General features: G+C 37.2%; 2 protein-coding genes across 2 annotated transcripts; both read left to right on the top strand.

The window, feature by feature from the left end:
* The first annotated feature begins 5,926 nt into the window (after nucleotides 1-5,926).
* LOC101556408 (olfactory receptor 10AG1-like) lies at nucleotides 5,927-6,880 on the top strand. The gene has a single exon (XM_004621652.3). The coding sequence runs from the start codon at nucleotides 5,933-5,935 to the stop codon at nucleotides 6,878-6,880; it is 948 nt and encodes a 315-aa protein (XP_004621709.1). The 5' UTR covers nucleotides 5,927-5,932.
* An 11,690-nt stretch (nucleotides 6,881-18,570) lies between these two features.
* LOC101556131 (olfactory receptor 1019-like) lies at nucleotides 18,571-19,506 on the top strand. Its single transcript, XM_004621651.2, has one exon. It carries the CDS (start codon nucleotides 18,571-18,573, stop codon nucleotides 19,504-19,506), a length of 936 nt encoding a protein of 311 aa, XP_004621708.2.
* The last annotated feature ends 6,976 nt before the right edge of the window (nucleotides 19,507-26,482 follow it).

Genomic DNA, 26,482 nt, shown 5'->3' with positions numbered 1-26,482 from the left:
TGGGAGAAAAGGCAGCAGATATAAAGAAGGGAACACCTAGTAGAGAATTTTGGGAGGAACCACTCAGGTTGAAAGCTGCATAACAAAAGTAGACTATAGACCGAATATGATGGCAACTGAATACCTCTATGCAAACTACAACATCCAACAGGAGAGAGAACAAAAGGGAATGCCCTGCTGCAGAGGCAGGGCGGGGTGATGGGGGTTGTAGTGGGGGTGATGGGAGGGATACTTGGGGACATTGGTGAGGGAGAATGGGCACTGGTTGAGGGATGTAAACCAAATACAATCATGAAAGTTCATAAGTTTATAACTGTACTTCACGGTGATTCACTACTGAAAAAATTTAAAAAATGATAATATTGAGTAATATTGAGCAATATCCTGGGGAGCCTAAATTCTGTGCAGAATTTAATGATGGACAGTTGCTAACTACCTGCTTATCAGAATGAGCCCAGGAATTTGCAGAAAGCCAAAGCAGTAGAATGACACAGTCAAAAATGGCACTGCTCACTGGAGCTGAGAAGGGTAAATTGAGGCTTCCTTTTTCATGATCATGCAGGTAAAAATCTATTTCTGCTTCCAGGAGTAGCAGGAATAGTAGCAGATGGATCCATATGTTTTTGTTTGCAGGGACTGTTAGTGTTGCATCTTCTAAGTACTGCACTTGTAAAGGGGATATGGGAAAGGAGGATCAAGAAGTTTCGATTTTTTGAAGTTCATTTTTTAGCTGGTTTCATTGTGGCATTCCTCCAGCACAACTTCCTGCAAGGACCGGAAAGTCCTTCAAAATTGCAAACCGGAACAATAGGTTAGGGTTCTGAAGGGATAGGGTTAAAGATGATTGTTTGCTTCACATGCCTATTATAACAGCACTTTCTGGCTCCTGTAACAATGCTGGCTTTGCTGTGCTTGTGTGCATTACCCAGCTCTGGGGATGTGGACCCCTGGTGGGCAAAACAAGTTTTGCGTGTGCTTATGAAAGTGTTCTGAACGTGGATGATGTGCTTCTGCTCTGAGGCTGCTGCCCTTGCCTCGAAGGACACACTACCAGCTGATGTCAGTAGAGACTCCTTTACATTCTGATTTGTTGGTCTCAGGTGGTCTTGTGATCTGGACCCCACTGTGAGAGTAACAGTTAATTTAAGCACATCTTTGGTTAGGAACTCTACACTAATTTTAGGGGATTTTAGGGTTTGATATTTGATTGGAATTAATAATACTAGTTTTAGAAGTTTTCATGACATTACAGCTGGAAAGACAGATGATCTGTTTTCTAGATTTGAAAAATGTTATCTCAAAAATTGGGAATAAAGAAGGCTCATGTTGAAGATGATTTAACATACATAATCTAGTTCTTCCCCTACTGTCCTGGACATATTACTTCTGATTTTTTTTTTTTTTTTTTTTTTTTTTTGCTTTTTGGGTCACACCCAGCAATGCACAGGGGTTACTCCTGGCTCTGTACTAAGGAATTACTTCTGGCGGTGCTTGGGGGACCATATGAAATGCCGGGGATTGAACCCCACGTCGGCCGTGTGCAAGGCAAATGCCCTACCCTCTGTACTATCTCTCCAGCCCCTACTTCTGAATTTTTTATAGTGGTAAAACTAGTTTCTCTCAAGTTCAAAATTTTTGCCGCTTTTAAAAAATCAACTTTTATCGTAATATGAAATTGGATGACTTGATGTTTAGAATTTTTAATAGCATGAAAAAGTAACTTCTAGGAATTACTAAAAAGAGCAGGAAAAACAGTTATAAATTTATTGCAATGCCAAATTCCCTGAATGACAGATGGGAAGTCTTATAAAATTGGAAAGTAACATGGGAATGGAGTGAATCCCTGGTGTAAAGAATACATCATACTTAAACAGCATTGCATTTATGTCAGGAGAACATCATTTAACAGGTGACTAACTTGTTTCAAGTTAAATTAAATTTGACCTTCAAAGAAAAATCTTTTGAAAGACATTTAATCATTACTTTTTATTTTTCTTTTAATTCAATCTGTAAGGTAAGCTTTATATTTAACTTTATTCTGAATAGTTAAGCATGTGCTCTTTGTATACTACCAAATTTCATATACATGTGTATATATTTTTTGTCAGAGAAGAGCACATCCACAGAATTCAAAGACAGTTATTATCATGTTCTCACCAGAAGCTGATTTAGTTTCAGTGATTTTATAATCTCAATTGTTATTGACAAAGACAGGAATATTGAACTAGTTACTCCATACCACTTCCAAAATTATCTACATTTAAAAATAATAAATATTTGTTTTCCATATTCAATTTTATTTTATAAACTTTCTCTGCATATAGTGATTGTTCAATGTGGAGTTTGTGGTATTGGTGACATCATTTACTCCTCACTCATTACTTAATATGCAGACCAGAAAAATGGGTTAAATTATTTGAATAAAAGCAAAAATTAATAAATGTTTATGAATTATATGTATGTATATATAATGACTTTATGAGTTATACAAGTAGAAGAATAGAAAAGTTCCAGAACCTAGAGGAGAAAGCTGACAGTATATTGCAGAATTCAAGGTACCTGTTTTAGGAGTATCTTTAAGTGCAATTTGTGTTGGATTTAGCGTTTCTTACTTTGCAAGTAGTTTTACATTGAGAATTTCATTCAATATTCATAAATTTATAATTGCATTATATAAATGAAAAACTGAGTTTAATATATGATTTTTTAAAAAGATGAGGAGCTATCTTATTGGTTTCAAGTCCTGTTATTACTGCTTTTCTTTGCTAGCTATTTTGGCAACATAGTTTCATGAATACATTCAATGGAGTACATACTTAAACAGTAGAAAATAATGTAGAGGGGAGCTAAAAGAATCAGAGAAAAACTTATCAACAGGAAGTCAAGTACAGAGGATAATGAAAAGTACAGATTCTAAGAACGAAGAGAGACTTAAAAATGGACTCCTGATGAAGGGTATTAGAGAAAATGTAACTTGTCCAAAAATTTTGATCTGTCTGTCCATTGTTAGACCCCACATAGAATTGACTAAATAAAAAAAATTAAAATATATATGGTGATATGATAAATTAAATGGCTGAGGCTGCAACCTGTATACATAATAGTATTTAGTGATGTCATCTACCAGTTTTTAGTATCTCAGCATCTTAAAGATGCAATTAGAATATCTTAATGTCCCCCTAGTCAAATTTTTATTATCCAAACCTTAATTGATTAAATATAAGCAAAATTAAGGTTTGGATAATAATTTTGCTTTAATATGCAGGCTGTAATATTCTAATTTTAACACAGATGATTTAACATTCTCTGTCTCATTAAAATATTATATGAATGAGCCTCTTTTTATGTGCACCATTGTTTTGCAGTATTTACATACACCTTTTTTTGTTGTCAAAAATGATCTTTTTTAATTTTTTTTTGCTTTTTGGGTCACACCAGGCAATGCACAGGGGTTACTCCTGGATCATACACTCAGGAATTAATCCTGTTGGTGCTCGGGGGAACATATGGGATGTTGGTAATTGAACCTGGGTCAGCCACGTGCGAGGCAATCACCCTACCCAATGTGCTATCACTCCAGCCCCCCCAAGTGATTTTTTTTTTCCATTTTAATAGACTAGGTACATGACTAAAGTGGTCTTTTATTTTTTAATGAGCTAAATTCTATTGAATTTCAAATTAATTAAAATATAATGGGGGTTGATGTAGTACATTCTGGAAACATAAAAATTAGATGCTTATACTGCAAGAGTGAATAAAGAAAGAATAACACCTACTTCCACATATACCAAGAAAAAGACGGAGATTAAAGTCCTTGACCTATAGCTGAAAGTAGAAGGGATGATCTAATTTTTGATTAGGCAGCTGTGTTTATATCTGAAACAGTATTACAATGAAGCCCCAAATCTAGACACATAGTCCAATCAAGAAATACAGGTCATTACACACCAATACGCTTCATGTGAATGAACACATACATTAGCACACATACAATTCATCTAATATTTGTCAGTAACAGTGTTTCAAGAAAACAGAACACTGTTTCAAGAAAACAGTGATCAAGGCTGGAGTGATAGCACAGCGGGTAGGGCATTTGCCTTGCGTGCGGCCAGGCCCGGGTTCGATTCCAAGCATCCCATATGGTCCCCTGAGCACCACCAGGAGTAATTCCTGAGTGCAGAGTCAGGAGTAACACCTGTGTATTGCCGGGCATGACCCAAAAAGCAAATAAATAAATAAATAAATAAATATATAAAAAAGAAAAGAGTGATTGGCATAACCAAGGGACAGAAAACGGCAGTTAGTAAAAATGTGAGTAGAGGAAGACACATTTCAGGCAAATTGTGGTTGATGTCTCTTTTGCGTTCAACATAGGATTGCTGTCTTACTGACAAATATTAGATGACTTGCCTCTTGAATATTTTAGGTTAGAAAAATGGAATTTCTAGTACAGAATTCTTTTTCTCTCATTGAAAAATCAGACTAAAAATATATAAATGCCACTGCCAGGTCTGATATCTGAGAGCAGAGCTGAGAGTCAGTTCTGAACATAGCCAGGTATGGCCCTCGACTCCCGCTCACCCTCACCAAAAATGTATAAATGCTGAATTTGTAGACCTTCATTCGAAATACACAGTTTTAGAGTTAACATTAAGTTATTAGTTAGTCTATAAATTTTTCATCATAAGATATCTAAAGTTTAAGAATGTCAAAATGAGGAGGCTGGGGTGAGTTGTTGCAAATGAACTTAGTCTGATACCTGGCCCTCTACATGAGCCCTGTGTCTCACAAGAATTACCTGGGTAGCGAGCCAGCAGTAAGTCAAGATGCCACTGGGTATAAAACAAACAAACAAACAAAAAAAACAGAAAGAAACAAATAGACATGAGTGTCAAAATAAAACCAGACTTTGGAAATACCACAAAATAGCCATCAGTTAAAATTTAATTATGTTCAGGGCTGGAGCAATGGCACAGTGGGTAGGGTGTTTGCCTTGCACCGGGCCGACCGGGTTCAATTTCCAGCACCACATATGATCCCCTGAGCACCGCCAGGAGTAATTCTTGAGTGCAGAGTCAGGAGTAACCACTGTGCATCACAGGGTGTGGCCCCAAAAAGCAATAAATAAATAAATAGATAAATGAATAAAATTGAATTATGTTCAGTGACCAGAGAGATTGTACCGTGGCTTGCCTTGCCTGTGCTGACCTGGTTTTAATTTCCAGCACCACATGTATTCCTCCAAGCAGCATCCAGAGTAATTGCTTATCACAGATACAGGAGTTAGCCCTGAGCGCTGAGAGATAAACAAAAATAATCAATTATGGTCATTCTTCAAGACTCTTTTGATTTGCTTGTGTGATACAATTAAGTTTGACTTAATACATAACTGAGAGAACAGGATGTAAAATTATCACTAAAAAGATAGAATCATGGAGCTGAGCAACAGTGCGGGGGGACAGTGTAGTTTCTTTGCACACAGTTGACACGGGTTTGATACTGGGCATCCCACATGGTCTCCTGAGGAACACCAGGAACCATTCCTGAGTACAGAGCCAGGAATAACCCCTGAGCACCACCAAATGTGTCCCTAAAGCAAAACAAACTCAAAAGATAGAGTCATTTCCATGATTGTGCCTATGTGATTGTGAAATTAGGAGATTGTGTATCATTCTGTGCTCAGTGAATTTACAATAAGAAATCTCAGAGTTTAAAATGACAACTGAGCTGAAACAAAAGAATCAAATGAACTTATTTTTAAGGATTAATGCTAATGGGAAAATATATTTTACCACATTTTAAGAACACCTTGCACTTACTTGTCATATCAAGAATTGGGAAAATTTAAAGAGATAGCATCATGAGTTCATATTAAAAACAAAAATCAAGAAAAGTGAAGGAGATTGTAACCATGACTCACTCATTCCTACAGATGAAGGACAATGAGAAGACATCAGAAGATAATGTTTCCATGGTGACGCAATTTGTCCTCCTGGGATTTTATGACCTTCCAAACCTCCAAGGGCTACTATTCACACTGTTCTCCATCATTTACATGATTATCCTATCTGGAAATAGCCTCATAATCATACTTACCAGACTTGACACAGAACTCCAGAAACCCATGTACTTTTTCCTGGCCAATTTTTCTGCATTGGAAATCTGTTTTGTGTCTGTAACTATGCCTAGAATGTTGAAGAACCTGTGGACACAGGATAGAAAAATTTCTAAGCTAGAGTGTGCCACCCAGTTGTGCTTCTTCCATATGCTGGGAGCCACTGAATGTTTCTTCCTGGCTACAATGGCCTATGACCGCTACGTGGCCATTTGCAAGCCACTGCATTATCCAGTAGTTATGAACCATAAGACTTGCATCAGATTGGCTGTTGCTGCCTGGATCAGCGGAATGCCAGTCCAAATAGGGCAAACTTGTCAGGTGTTCCTTCTGCCTTACTGTGGTTCTAACCAAATCAACCACTACTTCTGCGACATACCCCCACTGATCAAGCTGGCTTGTGGGGACACTTCTCTTAATGAGATGTGTGTCTATTTAGTTGCTATCTTTTTTGCTTTTGTTCCTTTTCTACTGATCTTGGGCTCTTATGTCAAAATCATTTCCACCATTCTCAAGATGCCCTCAGCCACCGGCCGCTTCAAAGCCTTTTCTACCTGTTCTTCCCATCTCATAGTTGTGCTTTTATTCTTTGGGTCTATTACTATTAATTATTTAAGACCTAAATCCAGTCATTCTGCATTAAGTGATAAGATGTTCTCTCTTTTCTACACTATAGTGACTCCGATGTTTAACCCCATGATATACAGCCTCAGGAACAAGGACGTAATTGCAGCACTGAGAAAACTATTTCTTAAAAAAGTGTGATGAAGTCAGTTATAAATTCTTGCAAATATTATAATTCTATAATGGTTTTAATAGAAACTTTTCAAATTTCAATATTCCTCTTTTAGGAAGAACTTAATTTCAATTTATGCTATTTGTTTCAGATATTTAAAAACACCACTTTAAGCATAAATGTTCTATGATAAATGCTAGGCAATCTAAGTGTTCTTTGCCTGGATGATATTCCTACCTCATGAATAAAATTGTATCTACTACATAATCCATATAGGAGATAAAATCATATTTGAAACACTTAAGATCTTTTGGTTTAAATAGAGTGGGAAATATATCATGTTATTTACCTAATACACTTACTGATTTTTACATGTTTTTCCTTTTAGTATATTTTAATGATACAAGCCAGAAACTGACCCATATGAGATGAATAGTAAATTTTTGAAAAAAAAGTGAATTTTTAAATGATGGATTGGATGCATAATTAGTGTTAAAATTTATCTCAGACACCCAATACAATCTAGAGATTTCAGAATATCAATGAGTACTGGGGCATAATTATTTATTTGTCCTACTATGCACCTATCTAGAACTCTTCATTCATATTAATAGGTAATGTAAATATACTGTATGCCATGTCTTATTAAAAGTTTCTAATATGTGTTCTGTTCTTAGTTCTCTTTTCAATACCTTTAGTATAAAGTGTACTAGAACACTCACCCCTACCTACTTCAACCAGTAAATCTGTATATATTCTTATGTTATGATTAGAAATTATAGTTCAGAGTAATTTTCTTTCAATTATTTTTATCTCCCTATAAGTATACTTCAAAAAGATACTCCTATGTTAATTCATATTACTAGAAATCATAAAAAATCAGAAAATTCTTATGAGTTTACAAGTTGGAAAACAGTGCAAGGATTATCAAGTGATTACAGTTATATCTACATTAGCCTAATTTTTTTGGCTTTTATAAACAAGCTGACATTATTTTACCTTTCATTTATTTACTCAAATGACTGGAGCTTCAGCAATCAGAACAATTAAATTCTATACTACAAATTCCTGATTTACAGCAAGCAATTTAGTCTATTTGTCTTAAGCTCTTCATGTATCTTGGATAATAATTGAATTGTATTGCTTTAGTTATAATCTACGTAAGTATCTAAGTGAGTAATGCCTATGTCTTATTCTTATATTTCACATATACCTACCATTCATAACATCAGCCAGGTAAATATATATATGCAGCATTTATTTAAATGTACATTTTATTCATGGAAGTGAATATATAATTTGCACATACATGCATTTTATATCTTTTTATTTATTAGATTTATTTTGCTTATTTAGCTTCATTAGAAGAGTATAAGAACAGAGTGTGTACGACAGAGAACATAGCAGAAAGCCATTATTAGTGGGAAAGCAAAAGCCCTTTATATTCCTGTTACATTTTAATAAAATTTTTAATATCACCTCAGGATTCTAAAGTACTGGTAGGCTCACACTGGTTTTATCTACAGTTCTACTGGCTTTCCTGCCTATGCTTACATATGGCAGAACATGGGATATTGCATGGCCTGAGTGTGTTTCACAAGATGATTTATTCACTAATATACAAAATCTCTCTCCAAAGTCATTGTTTCAACTTGGCCATGTACAGTGAGTTTAGCCTGATCTTAAACTTGGAACAAAAGACACATTATCCCACTTTACCACAGACTTAAGGATATGATCCCTCCTATTATGGCCCCCTATGAATTTTATGAACATACCAACAACTTAATAAGCAATTGTAAAATATCTTAAAGGCCTATTTTTCACTAATATGTTCTTTCCAGTACCTGGTGCCACCTCCTTCAAGAGGGCTTATTATTCATGCTAATACGGGACATACACACATTTTGTAAAGAAACTTTCAGAAGGGAATTAACCTTCACACATAATAAAATTCCCTACCTGTTTATAACATTCCTAAAACTTAGTTAATAAAACATGATGATTTACTTAAAAAAATAAAAAAAACTATCCTCTCACTATAAAGAAGTAACTTATGTTCTTAGTATCCATGATACTAAAACAAAGCATATACTGTGTACAACTTTTTAGATATTAGAAGCAACTTATAGACAAATATTTACCTAAACTGATTTAGTTCATCACTCACAAATTAACCGAAACTTAAGAGAACCTCCATAAATTCTTGTTTTTGTGGATCAAACCTGTTTGTGTTCAAGATTCACTCTTCTGAGCTTTGCATTCAAGGATATTCCTGGTGGGGAATCAGGAAGTCATAATATGATTGCTGGGGATCCAACCTGGGTTGGTTGTGTGCAGGGTCTTATTCTATATACTATGTCTCTGGTCCCTTGATGAGTTGTGTTTTTTTTATCTTTCCTAATTTCAACTCAACTGTTCTTTTACTGTCCTCTAAAGGGTACTGCATTCTAGAATCATAGGGTAACTTTTTTGTGCATCCTAAATTCTATGGATCACCATGATGGCTTTAAGCTGCCAAAGAACTATCTGTGAAGGGAACTTTCCTCCGCAGTCCCACACTATGATATGAGAGTGGTACACTAGGGACAGATTAGAATCTCCTGGAAAGAGGTTCTAACTTGCCTTCATCTTCATTGTCCTTAGTCTTTGGCTTATGCCATGAAAGAAGTATCCCAAACAGCCCATTGCAACTATTGCTTCTTTTCCTTGGGTTAGAGTCAGACTTGTTTCTCACAAGTGCGTGGACTACAGTGTCCTTAGTTCTTTGCAAGAGATCATGAGTCAGGACCAAATTTCTCCTGGATCCTTGGGATGAAGTGAATCAATAGGAAAGAGAATTAATAGATTTCTTTTTTTTTGCTTTTTTTGGGTCACATCCAGCGATGCACAGGGGTTACTCCTGGCTTTTCACTCAGGAATTACTCCCGGTGGTAATACTCGGGGGACCATATGGGATGCTGTGAATCAAACCCAGATTGGATTGGACATGTGCAAGGCAAATGCCCTACCCACTGTGCTATCGCTCCAGCCCTGAGAGTTAATAGATTTTTTAACAGATGTATTTATATACAGCTGTTGAAAACTATGTAAAACGATAATAACTATAATAACTAACACAAATTTGTGTTAAGGTCCATAGATCAGTTTTTGCTGATCCCATTATCAAAAACTATACATAGAAAATGACTCTGTCACTGGAGATAAAATCATTTTCTAAAAAAGAAGTTATAAGTAGACAGTTTTCTATATGGCATTATGATTACAGTGCTGTGGATTATAAGTGGCAGCATGGAATGCAGGTAGGTGAAGCGATTTTCTTTCCCCTCACATTTTTGTCTCTTATGTCTTAAACCCCATGTTATGTTCGCTCCTTCCATGATGAAAAAGAACCATTCTTTAATAAGGCATACATTCCTTTGGAAATTGATTTAGACCACCAAACTTTGGGGTTTGGAGAGGTAGTATAGCAAGCAGGGCACTACCTTGCATTCATCTGACCTGGGTTTGATCTTTGGTATTTTGTGTGATCCTCCTACCCCAAACACTGTAATTCTTGAGTGCAGAGACATACGTTACACCTGTATTTTGCCAGTATGCCCCTTGCCACTGAACCCCTTAAAAAAAGTTGAAATTTTCAGCAATATTTATCAACCATGCTCCAAATTTTACTGGGAAGGAAAATTGAGTCTATGTAATTTGGAGAGACAGCTATGTTTATAAATTCAACATTGGCTCTTTCCTAAAACAAATGATAAATTTGGTAATCTGGCAACTGGAGAGTAGGGATCAAATGACTATGGAAGAAATCAACAAAAATGGTCAAGGATGAATCTGTTCCTCCAGACATGAACCAGAGAAGATAATGGTGGGAAGACTTTTAGTTACCACAAATAACATTGTTTTATCAGATTTACTTGGTAGGAAATTATTGGCTATTTCCTGAGTTATGTAATATTTGACTTATCTTGATATTCCACATGTATACATTAGAGAACTCACAGCTGCTTCTCCCGGAAGGGAGCATAAAATGAGGCCCCCGTAACCATGCCACTGGTCTCTGCTACAGGCTGTTTTCACTTGGACGCCCCAGAAGGGGGCCAGGTGAAAGCTTTTCCCACCCTAAGGGACCCAGCCCCAGCAGCCGATCTCCACAACCCAAACACCGCCATGCTCCAGGCCACTTTCCGCATGCTCAGGCCGAGCTTCAGGTATGAGTGAACATATTCCTAAACCATGCAGCCACAAAAGCAGCTGTGCGACACATCATAAGACACTCCCTCCTCATTTTCCATAATACCACACCATATTTGATTGGAGGCAAGATGGCGCCAACACCGCCCAAACCTCTCGTGCTCTCCAGAACCCAGCTCACCATCTTGCGTTAGACAACATGCAGCTCAGCATGCCAGGCAGGCATGGAACTCTACGTGTGATCCCTGTTGGAACTCTACGGATGATTCCTGACAGACATCGCCAGCTGCTTTGCAAGATTCGGACAGAATGGCATTGGTGAGGCACAGAGAAACCACGGTGGTGGCCGCAGCATCGCCACCTGCCCCAGCCGGGCCAAGTTGCAGCACTGTCAGACGTAGAGCTGTGATAGCAGTGCATGAAGTGGCTCATCCACTGTGGGGTGCTGTCTGCCAACCACCAGGTAACCTGGGACTTGGAGCAGGTGTTCCACGATAGGGTCCTGCGCTAGGGTCCTGCTCTGCCAGCTGCTCAACAACCTCCGGGAGCACTCCATCAACCTCAAAGAGATCAACCTGAGGCTGCAGATGTCCCAGGGGCTGCCCAGAAACACAGATAGGTGCATGTTTATCATGTGCAGATTGTTACAACTTGCCAGTCGACCAAAAACTTACATTCGGCAGACTGGGAAAACCAGAAAAAGTGACGAGAAGCCGCCCCAAAAGCCTCTGTTCCTCTCAGAGAGCCCGGCAAGCTACCGAGAGTATCCCGCCAGCATGGCAGAGCCTGACAAGCTACCCCTGGCATACTTGATATGCCAAAAACAGTAACAATGACGGTCCTCATTCCCCTGATCCTGAAAGAGGCCCCAATATGCCATCAAGCTACACTAGCATGTGACAGGGATGAATGGAGCCGTTATTGGAGCCTGCTCGAGCAAATTGATGAATAACAGAATGACAGTGATACAGTGATATATTAGTATATTACTTCTGGGATTATTAAACTAAGGACATCCATTGTTAAAAGACCCTAACAATTGCCACTAAAAATCTTTTTTCTAAAATATATATTATTCAACTGAATATTCATGAATTATATTCTGGCTTTTTATACGGCAAGAGAAAATTTAAAAATGTTGTGCAAGATAAAGATCAACCAAGGCAATTGCTTTTTAATATTTATAGTAATCCCGAGGCATATAAAGAACACATAACAACCTAATTTAATAAGCACACACTGATGAATTCACACATGTGATAAAATGTTAATAAATATATGTTTTAGAGATCATCACTCACAATTATAAAAATCAGAAGGTTTATTTTGTGTTCACAAACAAACAGTGGGCCAGTGGGGCTCTATCTCTCCCACCATCCGCGTTCAGTAGTCTCACGCCACTTCCCCCACCCCAGGGAGGCTGATGGAGATGGGCAGGTGAAGGAAGGAATGAGTTCCAGGCTGGTCGGTATCAGTTGCAGTTTATTCCAATCTCCATTCCCATTCTGCTTCTCTCTCCTGCGCCCCCAGATCTTACAGTCTTAAGTTTATATAGCAATCACATAGGGTGGTAACACAAAGGTGGGTCTGAACATTAACAAATCAACAGAGAGAGGTAAGACCACTCCTCAAGGACAAAATCTCATTTAAGGAGATTACTAGGAGATCTGCTCAAGGGTGGGATCCGAACAAGTGTGTGTCACTTTCTCCTTTCCTCAGCTACTAATCCACTTACATAGTTGTAGTAAATCGACTTCTAATATTTCTAACAATGTTATTCTGTATGAGCACGTAAGAGATATAACCTTAAAGTTTGGTTCTTCCTGAGGACATCTCACTATGCATTCCAGACCACAGTTGTCAGGCCAGGTTAATCTTCCTAACCCCAGCAGGGTCCTAGTCTCGTCATTACTTTTGGATCATGACAGCATTTGTCTATGACCATACTCTCAAGTTACAATTGAGTATTGTTGTGCTTTGGCCTAGCCTATTTCAATGCCAGAGTAGCTCACAGCTTGCCCTGGGTCCATTCTGTCCCTCGTCAGGACCCTGCTTTTAGAGTATTAGGAACTAAGGGCAACTGAGTCAAGACGCTCCGGAGTAAATATTATTGGAGTCAATCAGCTTCCAAGTTACAAAGCATAATATTAACTGTCTTCCTGTGTCCATACAGAAAGGACTTTGCTTTAAGGTAAACTATGCAAAAGACACTAACTTACAATATAAGTTCAGAGTCCTTAGAAGGACCTGGTCTTACAAGCTAACAGAATCTGATTAGGGAAAAGGTGATTAACTGGTTGAGAAGGAGGGTGTGGAGAAGAGTTTACAGATAAACAAAGGAATGGGCGTGTCTCCAGAGCACTTAAACCTAAACTCGTTGTCGCAAGGGAGGAAGGACAAACCAATGTTATCCTACAATTTATAGAGAGCAATGTTTTTATTTTCTATTTGTTTAATGTCTTGCATGCTGCCAACCCGGGTTCAATTCCTCCGCCACTCTCGGAGAACATGGCAAGCTACCAAGATTATCTTTTCCACATGGGAGAGCCTGGAAAGCTGCCCTTGGCATATTCGATATGCCAAAAACCATAACAAGTCTGACAATGGAGATGTTACTGGTGCCCAATAGAGAAAATCGAGCAATGGGATGACAGTGACAGTGACAGTATAATAGTGTGGTGCAGCCACTCTTCTTATCACTAATTCTTCACATCAATAATGATGTCCAGTTGTCCAGTTGATGCAAAGACAAGACTGTCTTCCAAGCTATTTTCCAATTTGTTTGTATCCTCAGTCATGTGGGATACTATTTTTATTTAGAAGTAGGATTTGAATGATCTATCTGATCTCTCAGATGTCACAGATATACTGGTGTCTACAGGCAATTAATTTTGTGACTTTTCACTTTTCATTTCAAAATCAACCCACAACATCATTGTAGCTGTATTTGAGGTGATTATCTTTTAAAACATAAAAAGATACTAAAGTTATATAAATTTCTATAGATTTTATGAAAGTTTCTATTAAAATATAGACATAAGCTTATCATTTTGGGATTTCATTTTTTCATGAGTTAATTATATTTTTGAATATACTCATGATATTTAGTACATGCAATTAATAGTAATTACTATAATGTTTTAATTAGAAAATATAAAATATGGTTATAGTATAAAGTAAATTATCTTAATTATAAGTTAAATCTCTGTCTTTAAAAGTCATTCAATAATAAAGGAACCCATGGGTGAAAAAATTATATATGCATAATTTTATTGATATTAGATTTTTTAAAAATTTGATTTTTGGTTTGGGGACTGAATTATTCCTTGCTCTGTGCTCAGAAATAACTCCTGGAGGTTTTTAGGGACCATATGTGGAGATAGGAATTGAACCGAAGTTTAATGTGTGGAAAGCAGGGGTTAGAGAAATAGTACAGTGGAAAGGGCATTTACCTTGCATGTGGCCTACCCAGGTTGGATCCAAAAATCCCCGACCATCATCACGAGTTATTCTTCTTGAGTGCAGAGCCAGGAACAACCACTAGCATTGCCGGGTATGAAACCGCCCCCGGGAAAAACAAACAAACAAACAAACAAAATGACACGTAGAAGCAAATATCTTACCTGCTGTACTATATATCTGGCCTTCATATCAATAGCACAGCGGATAGGGCCTTGCACACAGCAGACCCAGGTTCGATTCCTCTGACCCTCTCGAAAAGCCCGGCGAGCTACTGAGAGTATCGAGTCTGCACAGCAGAGCCTGGCAAGCTACCCGTGCTGTATTAGATATGCCAAAAACAAGTCTTGCAATGGAGACGTTACTGGTGCCCGCTCGAGCAAATCAATGAGCAGAGGGATGACAGTGATATAGAGAATATAAAGAATTAGCCCTGGTAAATTGAACAAGGTATTGTATGTCACAAAAAACGAATGAATTAACTAATTTAAAAACTCATATTATTTTAGGTAGTAGATCATATGATATTTTTCTTTTAATTAGATAATATAAATATATGTTTGTAACAAAAAAGAAACAAATGTTTTTATTGAAAGTTAACTATTTGCCCTTAAAAGTCATTCAATATAATTACTCTAAAAATAATTGGGTGTGAACATTTTTAATAGTAGGTTATTGAATTCAGTTCATTCAAACTCATTACATCAGGATCCTCCATGAGCTGTATTATGGATTCACCATTCAGGATCTCTCTATTCTACAAGAAAGTGATCATCCACGTAAAGAGAAGGTTTCAGCAGGGCGATAACGTTTCACTGAAACTCTTCAGTGCCACCCTCAAGAACTTCATGCGATGATTGGTTGGGAAAGAATTTGAGTGAAGATAGATGGTCAGCAACTACATCACCTCCGCTTCACTGATGACATTGTTTTAAGAACACCAAACATTAGCCAAGTGGCATGAATGCTGGCTGACTTCGACCGTGAGTGTGGAAAGGTCAGACTCCAGATGAATCTCATGAAGACAATGTTCATGAGAAATGGACTAATTCCTGATGTTCCATATGCTCTCAACAGAATGAACATCTCCGAATGCACATGACAGGGACAAATGGAGACATTACTGGTGTCCGCTTGAGTAAATCAATGAGCAAGGAAATAACATTGATAAAAGTGATACAAGTAATCACTTTTATCACTTTTAATATTGAATTAAATTTTTAAAAATATGAATAATCTTATGAAACTGTTTATTAACAGACATAAAATTGAATACATTAATCTATATAAATAAAAACATTCAATCAATTATTAATATTTATTTGGATATGTTTATTAATTCTAAAATTATTATAAAATATAGATATATTTCAGTAATACAGATAGCAAAATTAACTGCTCCTAATTTCTATGATATGGTCAGCATTTTTATGCATTTCAAAAAGTATTTATTGAAAACTAAAAAATTATATATTAAAATTTTTAAAAATGAAGTTGTTAGGGAAAATCCAGGGATGAAACTCAGAACATTGCACATAGTTCTATGAATAGAAATTATCATAGAATATTGATGAATATGTGTCTGTGTAGTATGTTATTATGAGAAGTTTTGTATTTTTTTCTGTAAATTATAAAAGTAACATATAAATCTTTGTATAGTAATTAGAAATAAACAATTCTTGTTTTTTTTTTTTTTCTTTTTGGGTCACACCCAGCAATGCACAGGGGTTACTCCTGGCTCTGCACTCAAGAATTACCCCTGGTAGTGCTCAGGGGACCATATGGGATGCTGGGAATCGAACCCGGGTTTGCCACGTGCAAGGCAAACACCCTACCTGCTGTGCTATCGCTCCAGCCCCAATAAAGAATTCTTGTTAACCCAACACAATACAATTGCCAAATAAGCATGCTGGAAATAAACGTTTTCTAAATTGCTCTCTATTATTGTTTTCTCTGTAACCATCTTACAAATGCAAAACATCATGTGATAAACAAAATAATTAGATCTGGTGTAGAAGATCTAATTGAGAGTAACTGCCAATACCCAGGGGCTATATATAGACTACATAAGCTAGGTCAATAAGGAAGCAATGCTACACCAGGCTGCAAAAAGAACTGCATGGACCAGAGTCAGTAATTCTGGCTCAGTACTAACACTTCTCCATGCCTTTCTGGTTTGTATCCTATTATTCTAATGGTCTTACTTTTTTTTTCTTTTTCTGTACTGGAACCTATTTACAGAACCAAAGGCATTTATTAACATTAAGCATTTATAGTAATTGCATTTATCTAATATATTTGCATATATACATTTATAACTAAATAAAAAAAAGAACCACAGATGGTGAAAGTGACTAGGTACTTTATATGACTTTTGATTTATTAGTTGTTCTTTATTTTAAATCTTTCACTATCAAAGAACATAATTTGTAAAAGACATGGCTATATGGGGTGTATTTTTAAACAAGTCTTCATAAAGGATTCTGAGACTTGTATGTTGTTCATTAAACAATTCAGATATTGTTTTTTTTTCATCTGCTTTCAACTCTACCTTGCATCAATTTCTCAAAATGTGGAGGACATGCCTGATATTATATGTAAAACCTGTTTAAAATGTAAAAGTGGAAATTCTGGAGAGATAGTACAGCAGGTAGAATATTTGCTGTGTTGGCAACTGACCCAGGTTTGATGCCGAAAACCCTTTGTGTCTCCTAGATCTGCTAGTAGTGAGCCTTAAGAGTAAGCTGAGAATAAACCCTAATTATTCTAATTATCCCGGGCCTGGATGTGGCCTTGGAACAAATATTATATACAAAATAAATTTCAATGAACTCTCCCTTCTTTTATTTTTTTATTTTTTTATTTTTATTTTTTTTTGTTTTTGGGTCACACCCAGCAATGCACAGGGGTTACTCCTGGCTCTTCACTCAGGAATTACCCCTGGACCATATGGGATGCTGGGATTAGAACCCGGGTTGGCGGCGTGCAAGGCAAACACCCTACCCGCTGTGCTATCGCTCCAGCCCCTCTCTCCCTTCTTTTAAATCAAAGTGAATTAAACTAAAAAAAGGTTGAAGAAAAAAAAAACACCAAAAATTTTAAAAATAGTATTTAGTCTCTTAGAGAATGGGGTTAGAGAGAAAAATTCAGATATACATCTCTCTTTGATATAGGATTGTGTACATAGGTAAAGTTTTATTATACGTCTTACGTACCTGATTTGCTGCTACTCAGTACATCATGTAGTTTCTATTTCTACTCCATGAATGTAGTGCACATATATCATTTATATATATGATAAATATATATGATGGGATATATATTTATATATATCCCTAGATTAGATCCTAGTATTATTCCTACTATACCTTAAACACCACATTACAGAAGAAAATCTGGTGATTCCTGGCAGTCTATCTTTCCACTCCAAAGTATCACCTTGTAGCAACCCCTTCCATTCCAGTATTCAGCAGTAACCACCCTGTACAGTGCTGGCTTCTTGAATCACAGAATTCTCAGTCTCCTGTCTGCTGAGATCGAATGGTACCACAGAGACTGATGGAGAGTTGGGGATTATTAAGTCCACTGAATTATTTCAGTTCTACCTATCCATAGTTTGTGATGTCAATGATTAAAGGAGCATATATTAACTGCCCACAAATCTCAAGTAGTTCTGCTATAGGAAAATGCTTCTTTTGAAAAATTAAAACAATAGATTTTGAAAAGTCATTGGTTATCTGTCTCCATTTAGTTTCAGAACTATTCTCGAATGTCAAGAATTTCTTAATATATAAAGAGAAGCAACAAAAATTAAAATAAATATTGTATCATGGAGTGGAATTGCACAAGTGAATAAATATGAGTGTATAGAGTCTGTAGAACATTATACAAATATGAGCAAGACTTATTTACATTTGCTTTATCATGTTTCCAGTATAGTTCATCTAAAATGTTCAAAAGCATTAATATTTTTCTATTGCTAAAATAAAGTTAGAATTATTAAAAAGATGAGTCTAACCTTGCACTTTCATTTCTTCAACACAATCAAGGATTTCAAAACTGGGTCATGGTGGTGGAGAATTGCACTGTGTTTGCTGAGTTCGTATTCTTAGGACTTTCTAGCAAACAGGAAGTACAACGTGTCCTATTTGTGTGCTTTCTGTTTGTTTATGGCACAACTGTGGGGATGATCCTATTGATCCTATTGATCAAGATGGACTCCAGACTCCACACACCTATGTACTTCTTCCTGAGTAATCTGTCTTTCTGTGATGTCTGTTTATCCTCTTGTGTATCTCCCAAGATACTGGCTGATTTTTTATCTGAGGAAAAGACCATTGCATATAAATTCTGTTGGATTCAGTTGTATTTTGGAGAAATGTTTGGAGATACGGAATGTCTCATGTTGGCTGTCATGGCTTATGACCGTTATATAGCCATTTGCAATCCACTTCTTTATACAATTGCCATGAACAGGAAACTCAGTATCATGTTGGTTTTACTCAGCTACACCATGGGCTGGATGAATTCTACAATCCAAACTTACTTAACTTTTCAGTTATCATTCTGCAAATCTAATACCATCAATCACTTTGCATGTGAGATTCCTCCCTTACTTGCTCTTGCCACCTCAGATACATCCTTCAATGAGATAATAATGTTCTTGTTTGGTACCATTATTCTGGGCTGCAGCATCTTCACTGTCTTCCTCTCCTACAGCTACATCATAGCTACCATCCTTAGAATGAAAACAGCTGAAGGGAGATACAAAGCCTTCTCTACCTGTGCCTCCCACTTAAGCACTGTGGGTCTCTTCCATGGGACACTTCTCTATATGTATTTTCGACCCAGCTCCAGTTACTCTATGGACACTGATAAAATGACTTCTGTTTTCTACATTGTTGTCATACCTATGTTAAACCCATTGATCTACAGCTTAAGAAATAAGGATGTAAAAGGTGCCCTGAGAAAAACAGTGAACACACAACTATGCCCTGGCTAACGTCATACTCTCCTGCCTCAAGCAATTTATTTAGAAATTCTGAAGGCTCAACATGAGGTGCTTAGTCAAATTCTGTCTTCACTCATCAACATGCCTTTTGATATTTTCTATTGTTTACCTCTCTTCTACACTGAATGCCATTAGTTCTTCATATTGATCATTTTTTCTTCCCTTCAAACAGGTTGGAATAAATTACTTTGTTATTTTGCAGAAACAATCTTTGTACCTCCCTAGACTGTTATTGGTTATGTTTATCAGAGAATAACTCTAATCTCATTTCGATTCAGTGTAACATTTCTAAAGTATGATTTCACTTTTAACAAGCAATTGAGAGTATAAAGACAGAAGACAATTATTGAAGTCAGGTTTGCTTGCCAAGTATGATGATAACTTTCCATGTACCAGCAGCGTCTTAATAGAAGTTCCTACTTACTCCTCTGAAATCCAGGAGTAGTAAATATATAATAATATATTGGAAATGTGCTATTATAACTAAAAATTCTATAGATACAATACTGAGTATGTCATGTTCACTAAATTCAACTTTGCCACTTATATTTTGTTCTTGGATGCCATTATTAATATTTACTGAGCATTAATATGAAGTCCATGAAGACTAATCTAAAAGAAGTCTTATCAACTTACCACTACCCTCATAAATAAAGAACTGCTTTTATTTTAATTACTTATGTCATCTTTTCTGATTAAATACATCAGGATTTCCTGTTTTTCTGCTCCAGATTAATAAGTGTCAAGAATAATTTGATGATCACAACTTCTCAGAACCTGTCTTCCTCACCTTTATATTCTAATTGAATCTGGGGACATTTGAAGCACCAGTTTTTCTGCAAGTAAATTATACTTTGTTCTCTTCTCACCATTTGGTGGGTTCCCTTAAAGTGCCTACAATGCTGCATAGATATCATTCTGCTGGAAATTAATTGACTCATTTGATGTTAGAGACCTGGACCTTTTCATTGAAAACCAGGGCTTCTACCCCTTTGGTGTCAGATATGCATACATTTATGGAAAAGGAAATGCTAGTTCAAAAGATTAGTTAAATCAATGGAGGAGTCTGACTAGATAAGTGTTTTCTGGAACCATCTGGAAGCATTCTACTTGGTTCCAGAGATCTGCTGATAAGACTGTAACATAATTAGCAACTGTTTGATCCAAGGACAGACATGGCTGATAGTAGTGAAAAATAGAAAATAATATGGACAACTGTAATTATTTAATAATTCATCTCTTAAGGAGCTGCATTTTTATTGATGGAGACTAAAGGTTATTCTATATTAGCTGAAGAAATATATCCATCCAAAACTGAGATGTTTATTAATACTCAACAAAATAGTTTTTTGGTTCTGTCTGCTTCACTCCATAGATCCGAGGAAAGGAAACTGATGTTTGGAATCAGCAGAGATTCCTGGGTAGTAACTGTTGGATACTTTTAGTATATAACATAGTTAATGCCATTAATCTTATGTGCCATAGCTATAGCTAAGATCACATCCAAACACCTTATGGATACCAACTGCTACAGAATTTCAACAACCTTAGCACATATCATTGAGCAAAGTCCTGTTTGTAAACCACTTCTGAAGCTAAAACTGAGCAGTAAGTTATTTAATCCAAATTAGAGTATCAATTACAAATGTTCTTTTAGAAAAAAACTGAAATGGTTAAATAAGTCAAATTATAATGATCAAATATAAAGGACTTTTTATGACTCTATCATAGAATGTAAGCAATTAAAAGTGATTTCTATTTTCAGGAATGAAAAACAAACAAACTTTAGCTCATGGAAAGCCAGGATCCTGGATGGGCGGGGGAGGGGGTGGCTTTTGGTAGGGAACCATTGTAACCTCTCTTATCTCTGCTACCTTTCCCAGTGGAAATTCCTTTGAGATAAATCCACTTCAGAGACTTTTATACTTGTAGCCACTGGTCCCCTTTGATATGTGAAAGCTTGCTCTGGTTAGATTAGCATAGCTGGACAAATGTATGTAAGTGTTTTCCTTTGTTCTCCCCAGGAATTTTTTGTTTAAGAGACCGGAATAAAGCATGTGATGGATAACTATGGCTTTAGTCTTCCAGGCTGCTGACTTCATGTTTTTTCTTTTATTTCTCTTCTTTGAGTCCTTACAGAAACTGCTTCAGATGCATTGACCTGGGGCTGGTCCCTGACACTTTGGTGTTTGCATAGCCCTGTGAGCTCAAGTTAAAAAACAGCAACAACAAAAAACCCTAAGACTAACTAATTACCAACTCATAGTATTAATGATGAACCAAGTGAGAACAAAATGTATACTCTAAGGGAAAAGAAGCAAAGTAATTATTTCTTTAGTTCACCATCTTCAGCTATTTTTAATCTCCTTGTGTTTGAAAAAGAAAATTCAGACTATACCATAAACAAAAGTTTAATAGTCATTATTGACTAGCTGGATATGAGGTATCCACACATTTCTTCTCATTAGCTAATTATGTTAACACTGTATGTTTTCCTCAATGGAATTAATTATCTGTTCCATTAGAAACTGCTACATAATTTTATGTTCTCAAGGGAATTCACTTTATTTGAAGTCTTTTTCAAGAAAATAATATGTGGATAATTATTGTTATTCTAGGAGAACAAAGTAATGGGCTGTATGAGGTTTTTGATTATGTTTCAATTGTGTGTGTGTCTTGTTTAAAGTGGAGAGCTAGAAAGGTAACAGTCTCAAGAGGCATTACTACCTCTCTCTCAAGCAATGAATCTTAGTTTTCTTCACTAGTTATTGGGGGATTTGGATTGATCAATTATGAGAACCTCCAGAGCATGGACACAAGCATGATATTAATCCCCTTGCCACTGTGATGCTATACCCATGGTCCACTTAATCTTCAGAATTTTGGAACTGGTTGCAACACCCAAGTTCTCAAAGAGTCAGAGCTCAGGCTGGAATGATGGAGGGAGTGATTGCTCTTTGCAAGAAAAGGAAAAGCAATCTTTGTCTCAGCTCAAGTTTACTGATAAGTCAACTACCCTCACAGAAAAGATTTTCAGGAGTAGAAAAATCGTGAAGTAAAATATATTCATTTATGTATATGGAAAGAGAGAGAAAGAAAGGGAGAGAGAGAAAGAGAGAGAGAATACAGTTTTCTCCAGATGAGAGAGCTGAGAGTAGACATCCCAAGTTGAGATGTGGCTGAATCCCAGAAACAGGTGGTGGTAGTGGTGAGGTTGGGTGTATGGTTTTTAGCCTTTAAAAAACTGATTTTATAAGTTGCCATCTTTCATGTTATTACCAGAGCATTAATCAAAAACTTTTTTTTGTTTGTTTGTTTTTCCCATTGGAACTCTCAACTCAAAGATTGTAGATGGATGATGGAGGTCTTTGACTTCATAACTTTAATGAATTTCCTGGCTTCTTGCTTTTATGTCTGGCACCAGAGTAAGGACTTTGTCCAGAGTAAAAACATTTACTTTTCCAGAGTAAAGACATGTCAACTTATTGACATGTCGCCCTTTTGCATCTACTTCAACCTTCTGTCTCTTTCAGTTCTTTCCCAAAATTTTTATATTTTATTAATATGCTGAAGAAACAATTACTTCTCAAGCCATTACATTCAATATTGCTGGTCCAGCTGATCAATAGCCAAGACTTAAGAATCTCCTGAACATCTTTTGGGAAACCTTCAACAATACACACACACACACACACACACACACACACACACACACACACACACAGAGTTCCAGTAACCTATTTAAGTAGGTTTATATAATACCTAAGGAGTGTATCTGTAGTGTGCCTTCGGCCTTTTATTAAAATCTCTAAAGGTTTTCCACTTTGGAGAAACCCATATTCTCACTTGAACACACATTCCCTCTCCTTCTCCTCCCTCACATCATTCTAAGTTTTGTTCAATAAAAAATGTACTGTTTCAAACTATTAGTAAAAACATATGCTCAAGGCTCTCAATGATTATAGTAGCAGAACTTGCAAATTAACAAATTTAATATCACTTGTATCACTTGTCATCCCCTTGATCTCCGATTTGCTAAGCGGGCTCCAGTAAGGTCTCCATTTGTCCCTGTCACGTGCTAGTGTAGCCCAATGATATCTGTTCGCTCCAGGAACAGGAAAAGCCACAAACTGTTCAATCAGGATCTTGATGAAGAAGTCTGACTATCTCATTGGTGGGCAGCCACAAGGTCTTTTGACGTCCCGTGGAATCCAGTCAGTAACAGCTCTAGTCCAGCAGTCATCTCTGAATCGCATTACGTGTCCAGCCCATCTGATTTTTGATGCCTTGGCAAATGAGACAGAGTCCCTGATTCTTGACCATTGATGGAGGTCAGAACTCTGGATTCCTTCTCCTTATTGTGGTATAACACAACAAAGAGACTAAACTATAACCATTTGTTTTGGCATAATGGAATCTCATAAATAGTAAAACATTAGAAATAATCTTTATAAAAAGAATGTAAATTACACAATTTAATTTTTATACAGAGTTCGACAACCAGCAAATTACTATATCCACAAAAATTTGTGTTAGGGTCCATGAATAATCACTGAAACACTTGTAATGTTTTATAGTTTGACCTAAGTTCAGGGTGCAGAAATCATTTCACTTTGAAAAATTTTTGTAGTGGTTTTGTTTTGTTTGGCCACATTCAGTGATTGTCAGCAATTCCTGTTGGTTTTGCACTCAGGAATTACTTCTGGTGGTGCTCAGGGGACCATACAAAATGCAGAAGCACTAATCTGCCTGCTGCACTATTGCTCCAGCCCCTACAAAATAGCTGTGTTCCACAATGGTTAGACCAGAGGTGGGCATGGTATTCGGAGTGACTTGGATTGTTGGAGCAGCTGCAGAGCAGAAACTTTCCTAGTGAAGGCTCTTGGTAGAAGGTCTTCCTGCTAAATACTCTGTAAATATACTGTAGGAAAGAACTTTCCTGCAATCAAACTAGCAAAAGCCTGCTGAGAGATTTGAACACACTCTGTGTGATAACTCCCATGGGGGCTGGATGGGTAAGGTGGGGGCTAATGCTTGACTCCACCCACAGATCAGAAGAGCAATGGGTATGCTTTTCTAAGTAGCTAACTTCCTCCTCCTTATCCTGTTAGATCAATGTCTTGGCTTCTTGTACTGAACTTTCACTAGGGAAGCCTGGGTTTCCCAACCACATTAGGCCAATAGTAGCTTAGTCCCTACTTCAGTGAAGAATCCACCCTGCCCCACCCCCTACACCATAAAAATTGCCTTGAGTGCAAGAAACAGTCAAATAGTAGTACATTCAGGCCAAAGACATTCCCTGAATCAGCTTGAGAGGCTCCACATAAGGGGACACCAAATTGCAAGAGAATATCTTTGTCAGGGCAAGAAGACACCAACACCCATTGAGTTTCCCCCAGAGTTCTCCCTGGCTATGGGGGAGGGGAGTCTAGGGGAAGGATGCTGATAGTGTATTGGAAAGAATCACCTCTAGACTTTAACAGGCATTAGGCTGAAATAGCACAGAACCCCACCACAAGAAGTGGAGGAAGATAGGACCTCTGAAGTAATATCCACTTACATAATCTCTCTGATAAAGAATTCAGACACAAAATAGTGATGGTTTTTAATGAGCTCAAAGAAATAATGAAATGCACATTCAATAAAACACAGGAGGAGATGAGAGCAGAAATAAGAAAAACACAAGCAGAAATGTCATCAATAAAGACTTTGGTGAAATAAAAAAATATGGTGAATGTCCTTCATACTAGAATAATAGTGGCTGATGCCAGAATTATTGAAATTGAAGATGAGATGTGGAAAACCTCCAGGCAACAGAAGATGGAAAAAATCTCAAAATAAATTGAAGGCAGACAGAGCTATGGGATGCATTCAAGAGGAACAACATAGAAATCAACAGAGTACCAGATGGACAGGAAGGCAAGCCCAATGAGGAAGTAACAATCAAAGACACCGTGGGTAAAAAGTCCCCAGGGCTGGAGAATGCAGCTATCCAGATTCAGGAAGCCTAAAGGGTACCAGATAAAAGAGACCATGTTGAAAAGACTCCAAGACATCGGATTAGAAGTATAAGAACCATAGGTAGAGATAGAATACTGAAAGCAGCAAGATCAGAGAAGGAAATTAGATACAAAGGAACATCTCAGATTTATATCAGTCCTATCTAATGAAATCCTCTGGACCTACGTCAACAGTGGGATGTAGTAAAAAGACTTAATGAAATGAAGGAATACTTTTTTTTTAATAAAAATTTTATTTTATTAAATCACCATGTGGAAGATAACAATACTTTCAGGCTTAGGTCTCAGTTATACAATGCTGAAACAACCATCCCTTCACTAGTGCCCACATACCACCACCAAAAAAAAAAAAAAAAAAAACAGTTCACCTCCGATCCCGCCCCCCACCCCCCACCTTGTAACTGATAAGTTTCATTTTACTTTCTGTTTACTTTGGTTACATTCAATATTTCAACACAAACCTCACTATTGTTAGGAGTACCCCACTAGATTCAGACCTACTGTGAAGGCAAATGAGGTCGCTGCTGCGGCCGCACGGTTTTGAATTTCTCTACTTTAAAAACTAAGTCCAGGGAGATTTCTTCCAGATATTGGATCATTGCAGGCTTGAAAACCCAATCTGTGGTCGTCGGTCGTCATAATATGGCGGACACCACGCCCTTCCTCCCTGGAGAGAAAGAGGAGAGAGAGAGAGAGAGAGAGAGAGAGAGAGAGAGAGAGAGAGAGAGAGAGAGAGAGAGAGAGAGAGAGAGAGAGAGAGAGAGAGAGAGAGAGAGAGAGAATACCTTTCCCCTCCTGGGCGGGCACAGGGCCGAGGCTTAGTTCTCAGGCTGGAGACATTCTTCGAGGAGTTGCCCATGCCAAAAGAGGTTTTGCTGTGTCTGGATTCAACCTTGTGCAGCTGTGGAGAGGCCGCACACACGTGCGGCCCCTGGGATCACATCTCG

The sequence above is a fragment of the Sorex araneus genome, chromosome 6 (assembly GCF_027595985.1).
Source record: "Sorex araneus isolate mSorAra2 chromosome 6, mSorAra2.pri, whole genome shotgun sequence".
Lineage (NCBI taxonomy): Eukaryota > Metazoa > Chordata > Mammalia > Eulipotyphla > Soricidae > Sorex > Sorex araneus.
Note: the sequence above shows the minus strand (reverse complement) of the source record. Positions and strands in the feature narration are given on the sequence as shown.